The sequence below is a fragment of the Coenobita brevimanus genome, chromosome 86 (assembly GCF_032717465.1).
Source record: "Coenobita brevimanus isolate Jiangsu-jjx chromosome 86, ASM3271746v2, whole genome shotgun sequence".
NCBI classification, from domain to species: domain Eukaryota; kingdom Metazoa; phylum Arthropoda; class Malacostraca; order Decapoda; family Coenobitidae; genus Coenobita; species Coenobita brevimanus.
The window spans coordinates 30,876,032-30,888,576 of NC_137039.1; the positions used below are offsets into that span (position 1 = coordinate 30,876,032).

General features: G+C 40.0%; 1 protein-coding gene across 1 annotated transcript in view; it reads right to left on the reverse strand.

Annotated features, from left to right (window-relative positions):
• LOC145410703 (RNA-binding E3 ubiquitin-protein ligase MEX3C) overlaps nt 1-11,999 on the reverse strand; it is a 126,048-nt gene extending 114,049 nt beyond the window's left edge. Inside the window, exon 1 of the mRNA XM_080280814.1 lies at nt 11,641-11,999. Within this exon, the coding sequence (XP_080136940.1) occupies nt 11,641-11,914 (274 nt within the window). The 5' untranslated portion in view covers nt 11,915-11,999. The remainder of the gene's footprint in view (nt 1-11,640) is intronic.
• Between the last annotated feature and the right edge of the window lie 546 nt (nt 12,000-12,545).

Sequence of the window (12,545 nt, forward strand, 5' to 3'; positions counted from 1 at the left end):
CGGAATTCTGAGATGAATATTAGCTAACCATACCACTTATCCCCCCAACCACCATTCTCACTATCATCGCTCCTGGTACAATTACTACTAACCGACTACTACTGCCATCAGCATCATCACCACTATCATTACTCCTGGTACTATTTTTATCAGTAATAACAAAAGGCTTGGTGTGTATGCTGTTATCAGTGGCTCAGGGGCTGGACACGTGCTCCTCACACTGACAACAAAGGGAGGCTAGGTGTGCTTTGTAGTGATGGTCCAGAGGGAGGCAAAGAAAGTGATGGATGGACAGGGAAGGGAGTGGAGGGAGAGAAAAAATTAAAGTGAGTACCGTAAGCATGAGGCAAGGTGGAAGAATTAAATGGGTAGAAAAGAGAGTAGGCAAGAGGCAGACGGGGGTATGGAGGATGACATAGTAAGTGGAGGAACAGGGAAGGCCGGTGGAGAAAAAATTAATATAAGCATGCGAGGCAAGATGGAAGGTATACCGACAGAAAAGATAGGTAAGGCACTGACGATGGGGGAAGATGGAGTGACACAGGAGCAGGAGTCATTAGGAATTGGGGTGTGGGGGACAACAGAGTAAGCAAGAAGTGAGGGTAAGAGAGGAAAAGAGGAAGAGTGTAGGGAAAGACAAGGAGAAATTTAAGTAGGTTAACAGAAGGTGGAAGGCAGGGAGAATGAAAATACAGTGGGAGAAATAAGATGTAGGAGGGAGATGTCACAAGGGAAATGAAGAGGAGGCAAATTAAGGGAGACAAGAGTGCCGGATACCACAGGCAACGACCTGATAAGACACTGAGAATGACATGCTGACGACACGGGAAAAAAAAAAAAAAAAAAAAAAAAAGCAATGGTGGATGGTAATGAGGAATGGAGAAAGTAGTGAAGAGAAATAAAAACGAAAGGGGAAGAAGAGGGAGTAAAAGGTGACAAAAGGAGTGGAAGAGAGGAAAACAAGCAGACAGGCAGGGCGTAAGTGATGGACGGAAAACAAAAAACAAAACAATGTAAGAAGGAAAAAGCGAAGAGGATAAAAGTATGGGGAGTGGCAGAGAACGTAAAAAAAAAGGGGGGGGGGGCAAGTAATATTATGATCTATTCAACGATGAAAGAGATGGTGAAGACATACATAAACAACTAGAACTGAACTCTTGAAATTTCGCCTTCTTATTTACTGGCTACCTTCCTAATTTTCCATTTGAATCTGGAAACTTCTGACAGCGAAGTGGATCGAACTAATCCGTAGTAAGCTAAATTGCACTACTGTACGAAAGTTCTCACCAAAGCTAAAATATAATCGTCTGGACACAGCAAGAATAAAATAACTAGGCCCTGTCTTAAAGCACTGACTTGGGGAGGGGGGAAAATCTCCAGAAAAATGAATCGCAACCAGACAACGAAAATAATAATAAACGATAACTACAAGACCACCACCAATAATAAAAATAAAAACTCACACCTACAACACAACCACTGATGATAATAATACGATGACCTCATGCAGAATGGGCTAGCCTGAAAAAAAACAAAAGATCAACACACCCCTGCTCTGAGAGATAGGACAGAGGTGGTGCCTGATAAGGGCGTCACAAAAGCCTCAGCCCCTTATCCTTATCATCAACACCCTCCCTCCATTACCCCCTCTCCCTCCGCCTACCCACCATCTGTGACTCACGCAAGGAGGAAATGACTTCACACAGGTAGGGAGAGAGAGAGAGAGATTTACCAAACTTCAATAATATATACAGTATGTTTCAAGAATACCACGGACACTGCCAACCATCAACTCTCTCTCTCTTTCTCTCTCTCTCTCTCTCTCACACACACACACACACACACAAACACACACATACCGAAGTTTGACATGTAACTTACAGACCTATTCACAAACTTTTTGGGTGAAGGTAGCCTATGCATGACATCGATGCTTTTACCCACACTCACAAAGCCATCAATCACTTCTAAACCAAACCAATGTCAATAATAACGCGAAAATACAAACATATGGCCACCATACACAAAGGAGTAAAAAGGACATCAAACAACAACAGCCTGTTACTATGACATCAAAGCCACTAACGCGAAAAGACATCACAAGATCATTTATAATTACGGTTCTCGGGGTGTGTGAGTGTGGTGGTTGTGGCAGGAAAAAAGCCGAGATAACTTGCATGATGAAACTGATGAGACGGCACGCAACCCGAGGCGCCATTATATTAGTCAGTGCAAAAGAATATTCAGGTATAACCAACATTATGAAAGTGTGTGTGTGTGTGTGTGTGTGTGTGTGTGTGTGTGTGTGTGTGTGTGTGTGTGTGTGTGTGTGTTTTCTTGTCATAAGTCTTTCAGTTCTATTCGCCGTAATGCTTTGCATTCATTTCTTGCTATCTCCAGACGATCTCAACCATATTGGACTTTTCAAACTAAAGGGGATATACACAGTCTTCATCAACCTAAGTACCATGACTCTCAAAGATGAACAAAATCAGAGACGGTTAAACGTCATCGGACTGAGGAGTCTGTCTTTGACAAGGTAAACTCCTACATGATGCAACAACAGGTAATTGGCTTTTTGCACCCAGTTTCTGCATCATCACAACTTGCAATATAGTACCGTACTATAAAGCTTCCTGGACAGGTTTTGTGAGGTGGAACTAGGATTCCTGGGGCTTACATGGTCTGTGAATGATTGCGTGGTCCATTTTTGCTGAGCATGTCGACAGTTCTCCCACTTTTAGCATGGTAACGGTAATCTTTCTCCCTTGTTTCTGGATCCTACCTCATGCACTCCAGCTTTATGTGGACACGGGTCAGGGAGATGACGATGTTAAGAGTGGTGGTGGTAGTACTAAGAGCTTCCAAGGTAGGCTAATAGTAGCAGCAGTAGTATAAGTAGTAGTAATAAGTAAATAATAATATTATTATTATAATACTCTATGACCTTTCCTAGTGTCATATCCTGTCAGAACCAAGCTTAGTAAAATTTCTCTAGCATTTTTCCCCCCCTACACCATAAATTAACAAGTCAGGTAGCCATGTGTTTCAATATATTGCAATTTTTCCATACAACTTCGACTGGTACTGTAATTTTGGGAACTGGTAAATCGGCTTTATAAGTCCAACTGGAACTTCAATAGCCAATTTTCTGTAATTCATTGACATACCTAAACCCTAACTCTATAGCTAGACATCTTTAATAAACTTTTATTCTTCCTACAAACTTTTTTTTTTCCTTCAGTTTAGAGACTCCCTGCTACCGGTATGTATGTTAAGTCTATTATCAAACCCCTACGGTCTGAAAAATCTCCCTGAACTTTAAAAAAATGCTTATGGTAATAAGATCTTCTGCCAATATGAATATGGATGTGATCATACTAAGGGATAAATAGCAAAGAAGAATATCAACTGAGGCATCTTATAAAAGGGGCCTCCTGTGGCTGCAATAATAACTGCTCCCTTCATCCCTCTGAGCACAGGTCTGTCTAGCCTACATCGTCATATCTTCTAACCATCAAAGTCTCCTTATTATCACTCAATCAGTACGGTACCCACCTTCAGAATGACTACCAGTACCTATATCAAATTACCATATGTGCATTTGTTTCCCATTACATTAAAAGTCACGTTGAAACTTTAAAAAGTTGTGTAAGTGCTAAAACATGAAAACTAGTGTCAGTGTTTCAAACTAAATTTAACAATATTGTTATGAAGAAAAATAGCAGTAGGCTAATGCCCATGTGATTATGGAGCATAACTCCAATTACAGTACTGACTGATATCCATAAAACATTGTTTCCATGACCTAAACTGGATGGATTCAGATTTCATCATATCTATCCCGCTATTGCTGACAATATTCCGATTTTTTAAAAAATTAAACAGATTTCCCTGGTAGATTATAACAGCTTGCAATAAACAAAAGTTAACAATACAAATGAGGAAATGTTACAATACAAGCATGAAAAAAACACTACAACACCACACAAAAAAGTGCTGTAATCAGATTTGCCAGACATCTGCCTTGACAAATCACATTAAATTGTGCTTAATGAACAGAAGCAGCCATATCAAAAACTTTTTTTCTTACTGAGGAAGGCTGAAAGGCAAAACCAAAACAATATTCATTCAAATCAGTACATAATTTATGGTTCTATACTACAGTAATTTCTTTTCTAATTGCCATACAAGCACAAGCAGCTACAAATCAAACTTCTGCTGTCCTGACAATAAATTGTAACTCAGAAATCAACACACAGGAAGGTACTTTACAAAGTCTGCAATAAACTGGTTGAGAAATTATACCAAAATAGGGGGTGAAATGAAAATGAAAAATGGTAAACATTTATAAGAAACGTTCCCTGTTTAACTACAAGACCATTTTTTTTTCTCGTTATCTATACTGCACATGATTTTACTCTGCTTTCACCCTCAAAGGATTACTTGATTACCGGTATCATATTTGCAATAAAGGAGATCTCGTGTGCCGAAGAAAACTCTGACATTGGCTGGAACAAAATGTAAAGATGCCATCAGGCAGAATGTGCTAACAACAGCACTGAAACAATATCTGCAGCTGTTACCAACTGAAAACAAGGGAGATCTTTCCTTAGCTGAATAGCCTAGAACTGTCTGGTCCATCATATTCAAATACACAAAGTGAAGTACATAATAATGTACAGTACCGGTACACAATCCCTGGTTTAAGAAGTAAGAATTCTCCTACGCATGAACACAAATCTTTCACCTTACTGCAAATAAAATACGAATGCTGCCACTATGCCTAAGGGTTCAAACTGCCTTCCCAAGCCACTTAAAAAATAAAGGGGGGGATCTAAAATTTAACACAAATGATACTGGTACTGATAGGCCTATAAGTGAAGTCTGAAATGAAAGTTCACTGATAATAATTTGCATTTTAAAACAATAAAATTTTTCTGGAATGTACAACTGATCAAAACACTGTGACTGTTTAGGTATATCAGCCGTTTTGCTCTCCCTGTAAATGAAAGTCCTCAACCCTCAACATCATTTACTCTGCCAGTTACCTCTGCTTCACGCATACACACACAATGTTCAGTTCTCCTTGACATCATTGTCTCACATTTCTTCATTTTGCCTTAGCTCTTCTCCCCATTGATTCAACTTTTAACCCCTTCAGTACAATGAGATAGCTACTGTATTTTTCACTTTAATCTGACTGAAAACAAATGATTTTATTCACACAAGGGATGCAATCTTTCTGTACGACAGTGTATACAAAGGCTATAGCTAAACCCTTAAGTTTAAGAAGTCCCAAACAAGTTAATTCAAATTTTAAGTTCACAAATTTAAAAAAAAATTGATCTCAGGCTCTAGGAGGTGAATCAAATACAATCGCAATTTTTTTTATTTTCCCCACATGAAGAAATAATTGCCAGCACCTGTACTCACTTCCCAATGATAATCCCTTCATCCAGGAATGGGTCACTTACAATGACCTTGTTGTTGCCAGAGGATTTAATTCAGGTTTGACAGGCACCCTAGTAGTGAGGGGTTATTCAAGGCTACAACTGACTTCTCCAGTCTGAAATTCTCTCTACAAATAAAACATACGGTACCGGTAGCTACTTGTTTGGGTATGGAAAATATAATCTTTAAAATCACCATGCTGATGCACTTTATGTCTCAAAATATACAGAGCAATACATTTTATATAAAATTACTGTAAATAATACACTGTGTATGTGATCTGACCCCAAAATTGATCTTTCCTATGCTATGGTAAATGAAATTATCCAGCAGCAGAAAGATTAACCTACACAAAAGGGAATCATTATGTACTACGAGTTACTGAACTGTTTCTAACAGCGTCGTACTGTATGCTATAATACCATACTTACGCGGAAGCTAGTTACAAATTTTTCATTAATATCAATTTTCTCCGCTGCTATCTGAACTTCTTTAATACTGTGTGACTTTATCTATACTAATCCTCTTCAACATTCCATTATAGTTTTTCTCTGGACTTTTTCAGTATCACTCTTAGCCTATCAATTATCATTTTCAGTATGCTATTATCTTTTTTCCCTTAGTTTTACATGTCATTAGCATCTGATTAATTACACAATCCACATTTTTAATACAGTACCAGTGCATTAACCCCTCCACCCCTAGAACTTTTTTTTTAATTTACAGCTGAGGAGAGAACTCATCTTAGAGAAGAACTCATAGAAAGGAAATTAATCAAGGCTATTGATATATAATTTACCTCTCACCAGTACATTAAAAAATAAAAAGGGGACTTTCTAAGCTTAATAAAATCATCTGGAAGTAGTTAACACAAACAAAAATGAGACAAATATGTTGTGAGGGGATTAACCCATTCATTCTAAGAACATCTTTAACAACCTACTCTTGCAACTCAAATTATTACCAGCATGTTTTGCTTAGGATCCTTCAACCTGGGGGGGTACAATACAGCTCTCATTAAATCCTTCAAAATGAGTGGTCTTTCCTGAGCAGAGACTAAACATAATAATAATAACAGCAATAATAATCACCCGACCATCTTACTTGAACTGGGTTAGGAAATTAGATTAATGCAAGCACCCACTGTCTAACCATTTGCAACGATCTTTGCATCTGCAACACAAATGATGCTCAGTGCAAACCTGTTCCCTTTCATTGACCCTCAAAAAAACTATGACACAACCACACAGTCAACCACATGCCGATGCTGTTCAGTAAAGCAGCATATCATACTTGTATCACAACACGTTATGCACAAAAAAAAATACCAAATAAGCTGAACCAAATACAATATTGGCACATTATGTACGTCAAGGATGTTACAAAAATAAAGGTACACAGAAAATCTCATGAAATTTTCATTAAATAAAGCAGCATGTAAACTGTTTAGTTTCATTAAATGGTTATACACATATGTCTACTGAATCTTTCCTAATGGCAATTTTTTCAGTTATTGCTACATCCTATATTGCTCCATCAGGAGGGCAGGGGCTTGGGCACTCCTCACCATAGATCAGATAGACATTAAAAAATACTGCAACTTTATCGCCCCTGTTTAGAGTACAACTCATGTGTGGGGAGGCTCACCACATACAGCTCTTCTCAATAGGGTGGAGTCAAAGGCTATTCGTCTCATCAACTCTCCTCCTCTTACTGGCTCCCTTCAACCTGTCTCTTCGCCGCACTGTTGCCTCTTTATCTCTTTTCAATCGCTACTTCAATGGTCACTGCTTATCTGAGCTGTCTGCTTGCATCCCTCCACCTCTATGACAGGCGCGTAGCACCCGTCTAGCAACAAACTCTCATCCCTTTTCTGTTCAACACTCTAATGCAAGAGTTAACCGTTCCTCCCAGTCTTTCATTTATGCAACAGGTCAACTCTGGAACTGTCTCCCTCTGTCTGTATTTCCTACTTCCTATTATCTCCAGTCTTTTACACAGTGTGTCCAGACGTCTCGAATTGAATGGATCTTGAATTTGGCACTTCTTTGTATTGTTTTTGTTTTTTTCTTGGAAGGAGCATTCATGCAGGCTCAGCCTTTGGTTCCTTCTTCCTTGCATTACACACACACACACACACACACACACACAAAAGGTGCTGGTACTCTCAACTGCAGGAAACTGGCAAATAAACTTTCAAGGCAGCAATGGGAATCTAATTAGCAAGTATGGTATTCTATTATTGTCCTTTTATTCTAGATTAAAAGCAGAAAACAACATTTTAAAAACTACCTTACCAGTATGAGGTCTGTGGACCTGATTATTAGTTGCTCATTAACCAATATATTTTAAACTTGTATTTTCACTCACAAAGCAAAGAATGTACACAGGAAAAACCTCCCGGTATTTTAACCTTCCATTTTCACTTTACATTTTAGATCTACACAGGACTAACACCATCAACGAATTTGTATCCTTTCTTCCCTATTACTCTGCAACATTCAAGGAAGGATGGGATGGATAGATATGAGAAGGTGGTATGAGTAAGAGGGATGGCAACCAAATGGCTGAGGACTGGGTGATGTGGAGGCGATTTGTCGCAGCCAACTCTTAGGCGATTAAGGTGTCTGCCAATATACAAACAGACTGAATATTAAATATTTTCGTTATCTTCTTCCTTTTATAACAAGTGACCCCTACGCTTTCGTATTTACACTTTTGATATTTTTACTGTGCTGACACCTGACAACATTCTTCAGTTGTGAGATGCAGGCAGTGTCAGTGTCAACCACTTCAACTCAAGGACATCTTGCTTTATTACATTCTTGCAATCTCCTCACAAAATTCTTCACCTAAAAAGACACCTTATGAATTGGAAGGATAAGATACAGCCTTCATTAACCCTTTCACTACCATAGGTCCCTCCCAAAATGATCATCTGGTATTAGTAAAAATAGAACAATAATAACAGTAATAATAATTATAATTATTATTAATCATTCATTCATAATAGTAATTATAATAACAGTAATGCCAGTAATAAAAGTCAAGGGTTACAGTACAACTATCCCATCAACCTCTTGAGAAGAAAAAACTTTTTCTGCCACTGCCTTAAATCTTGTTCATTCAATATTTCTTTTTCAATTCTAATATCTATCCTGTACTAGTCTTCCTGCCACCAAGCAATTATAATCAGCCTAGGAACCTTCAGATTTAAATTAAATAAACCATGAGACCTCTACAAGCTGAATAAAATGCCCTGGTGACAGAAAGCAATAAAAAATGTCCTTGGTCTGCGGACTAAAATCTATCTACCTACCTATTGCCAGATGCCATAATCCCGTAGGGGGTGGCCATCTGACTGTAAGTTATTTGTTTCACGGGGAGAGGCACTAACCCTCCACCAACCCACTTGCTGACACGATGAGAGCACGTATGGTTTGGTTATATGGTTACCACCCAGCGTTGCAAATGGTTTCTAGGCTTACAAGAAACCATTTGGCTTGTCACTCAATGTAAATGCGGACTAAAATGCTTATACAAAATATCCTCATATTCAAATACAGTACCTCAAACTGCACAAACTATTAATCGTTTCACTCCAACAATGTATTTACAATGCTATACTGTTACTGCTACCTCCAGTCAAACTTGTTCATGCAGGGATTACTTTTTATGTAGGTGAAGCTGGATACAGCCTTCATTAACACGTTCCGGACTACACCTATTTCCATCATCATCATCATCATCATCTAATACTGTGTTGCCCCATGAGGAGCGTAGGACCCCAAGGCTAGGCAAGTTGGCCCTGACATTCCGATGAGTGACCAACATCACTCATTCCTGAGTGGCATTACATGAGCAATAAACCCCAACCATCCCCTGGACATAAACCTGCACTGGCTCAATCCGATTGGAGCGCCAGGCACCATAAATTGGTTATATGGTTACCACCCAACAAAGTAAATAGTTAACTGGAGTACAGGAAACCATTTGGCTTGTCACTCAGCATAGAGCCACCCGTAGACAGAAGCAAGGGGGAAAAGTAAGATGAAGGAAAAACAGAAGAGGAAGGAAGGAAAGAAGGAAGGAAGAATCACCTACACACAGCACTACATCGAGTGAGTGGATGGTGATTGTCCTCACCTACTACACAAACAGCTACTTCCAAAGTTGAGTAAAATTGTCTGGTAGCAGCTACAGTAAACACTGTAATGTGTCACTGGATTGATGATGTTAAGCAGTGTCCATGAGGAAGGATGGGACTTTATTGGTGCTATGATGAGGGGTAGACTTAAGGTAGTCTGGTTTGGGAATATCAAGAGGATGATGATCACTGGGTGCAGAAGGTGAGAAATGTGAACGCTGGGGGGTATTAGGGTTGCGAGAGGCAGATCAAAAAAGACCTGGGACGAGGTCATACAGTGTGACCTCAGGGATAAGAGACTAAATAGGGAGGCTGCCAGAGATCGTGCGGCATAAGTGCCACCATTAGATGACCAAGGCCACCAAATGCAAATAAGCTGATGCTTTTATAAACTACAGTATACAAAACTAGCAAACAAGGTTCCACTCCAACTTAAACTCTACTTATTGCATCCAGTTTCAGACTGGCAAAGGTATGCAGGTGGAGGGGGGGATAATAAATGGGGGCATACCCTCAGAACGCTGCTCTCATATCGACCAACTGGTAGATAGTAGTTAATCTTTTTAGGTTCTGCTTGCACACTACAATTTTCTGCAGATGAGGGCAATTGTGCCAAAGCATTTGGCCTACAATTTCAGTGCATTAATGCCTCTTATATCTTCTCTCTAATGCTATTAGTGTATTATTCTGTACCTTTGTAATCTTTTATTCTTGCTACTGTCAGGCTATCTTATTTACCTCATGAGATCAGTGTTCACCTACAAAAAAGCAGTAAAATTATATTAAAGTAAAAACAATAAGAACCATAATACTAATGACTTAACTGTCCTCAAGCAAGTAACAGATCTTACAAAATTACATATCAGTGCCCTTAACCCGTGGCTACTCTGAATGAATTCCACAAATATACTGAATAATCAAGTAATGGCAAACATCAATTTCTGCAACATTCAGACAACCAGCTACTTACTAAAGCAGCGGTTATATTAACAAAAATAATAATAATAATAATAATAATAATAAGCATGCTGGCTCAACTGCTTGCAATATTCACCACTAAAAATAAAACCATTAATACTATAGTAGTAACAATAATCATACGATTAAACCAATTCTGATGTGGAAATCCATGTCAAGGAGAAAGAGAGAGAGAGAGAGAGAGAAATATAGTATGAAACGATGTGCTGCAAAACAATGAAAATGCATCACCCATTCCCCACACACCAACACCCAAAGAACCAGCCATCTTCCTATTGTCCAGAAATTACCATAAAAGGCCGGGTGGGTCGGCGATTGCAAGGACAAGGCAGGTGATTGCAACAAAGGATAAAAATTTGGCATGGCTTGGGTAGTGATTGCACAGTTGCCTTCAATAACTCCCTCTAAAGCCATTCAACCTCGCTATTTTGAAACCAGGCTGAGTGAAATTAACCGCAATAATGGGATGATGGATCAGCGAGGTGCATTAGGGTCAGTTATAAACAGAAATGCTAATTAAAAAGTAAATTGAGGCAAGAATTTAAATCACGCCAAGTCGCGCAGGTCGACAGCTGATGCCGCGTCCAGTGGTGCCACATCTCCAATATTTTGACCTCCAGCATCCCCGCCTCCAATCATCCCCGGTACATCTCCATATCCCACAGATACTTTACATTCCTCAAAGATATTCATAGTGGTGATTATATGGTGCCATGAACCTGATGATTAAATACATGATGAGGTCATGATGGACGTTTGGCAGCGAAGCAATCATGGTGAAGCCGCCTGCCTGTTCTTCCTTGTCCTGCCTGCGCCATGGGATCATTATGGCAACTTTTAACATTTTCCCATTAGTTAAGGCCACTATCGACCTCTAGGTAAATAAAGTGGAATGAAAAATATATGGAAATAGCAACAGACAGGACGGAAACCCCAGTAAAACGTAAAAACTAAGGTCATTCCGCCATGCCCGAGTAACCACCCTTCCACCCACGTTTATCAGTGTCTAAAAAGGTATCCGTGATAAGGCCAAAGAGGTAAGAGATAACCGCCTGCTTTACCTTGTCTGCCCACAATCTCCGCCACGTGCTCTGAAGACGGAACAGCCACGCACTCTGTCATGTTCTGGGATCTTTTGGTGCTCGCCCGCTCTGCCTCCAGGCCCTGAACTACGTAGTGTTCGGTCTCGTTTGCGGCCACGGTGGACTCGTTGTTTAATCCGATAAGGGATAGTTCTAGAGCCAGTTGTAGTGCTCTCTGCTCGTCCATTGCTGAGGTGGAGCTTGGAGTCGGGGTAGGCCGCTCCATTTCCGCGAACAAACTACTCGCTGGCATGGTTATCTCCCCTTGTGAATCAACCTTCCTTCTTTTTAATCACTCGCGACGCCACCCTCACTTCGTCACGGCAACATTCACGCCACAGAAACGTTATCTCTCTCCGGCCTGGTGGGTGAACACCAACTGATGCTACCGAGATCACTGAGGCCTGTCACCCTGCCTGGCCCCGCCCCCTCCCACACAGCGCACCCTCTGATTGGCTCATCTCCTTGCCGCAGCACTCACAGCCTCCATAGCTCACCAGATTAACCACTTCTTCTAGTAATATCTCCATCATTAACAAAACCTACAAAATTACGTTTTACGTTACTATCAACATTAGGGTAAAAGTATAAGTTGGTACTATTATAAGTGCATAAAACATCGTACTTTTTCAGAATGGGTGTTGCCGCTACATTTAATTCATTCACGGACACCTTTTATCCTTTTCATCCCGATTGGCGCGTTTGAAACTCCCGCGCCATTCATGACTTGGGTTTGTGTCCGACACCAGGAAATGCTTACCTCACGGAGCATTATATTCCGCCGGGAACACTCACCCTCAACAGTTACTCAGAATTATTAGGCAGCATTTCCTAACAGTAATGTAGAAATAGTCATATGGCTGTCAGAAGTCGTGAGAGGAGAA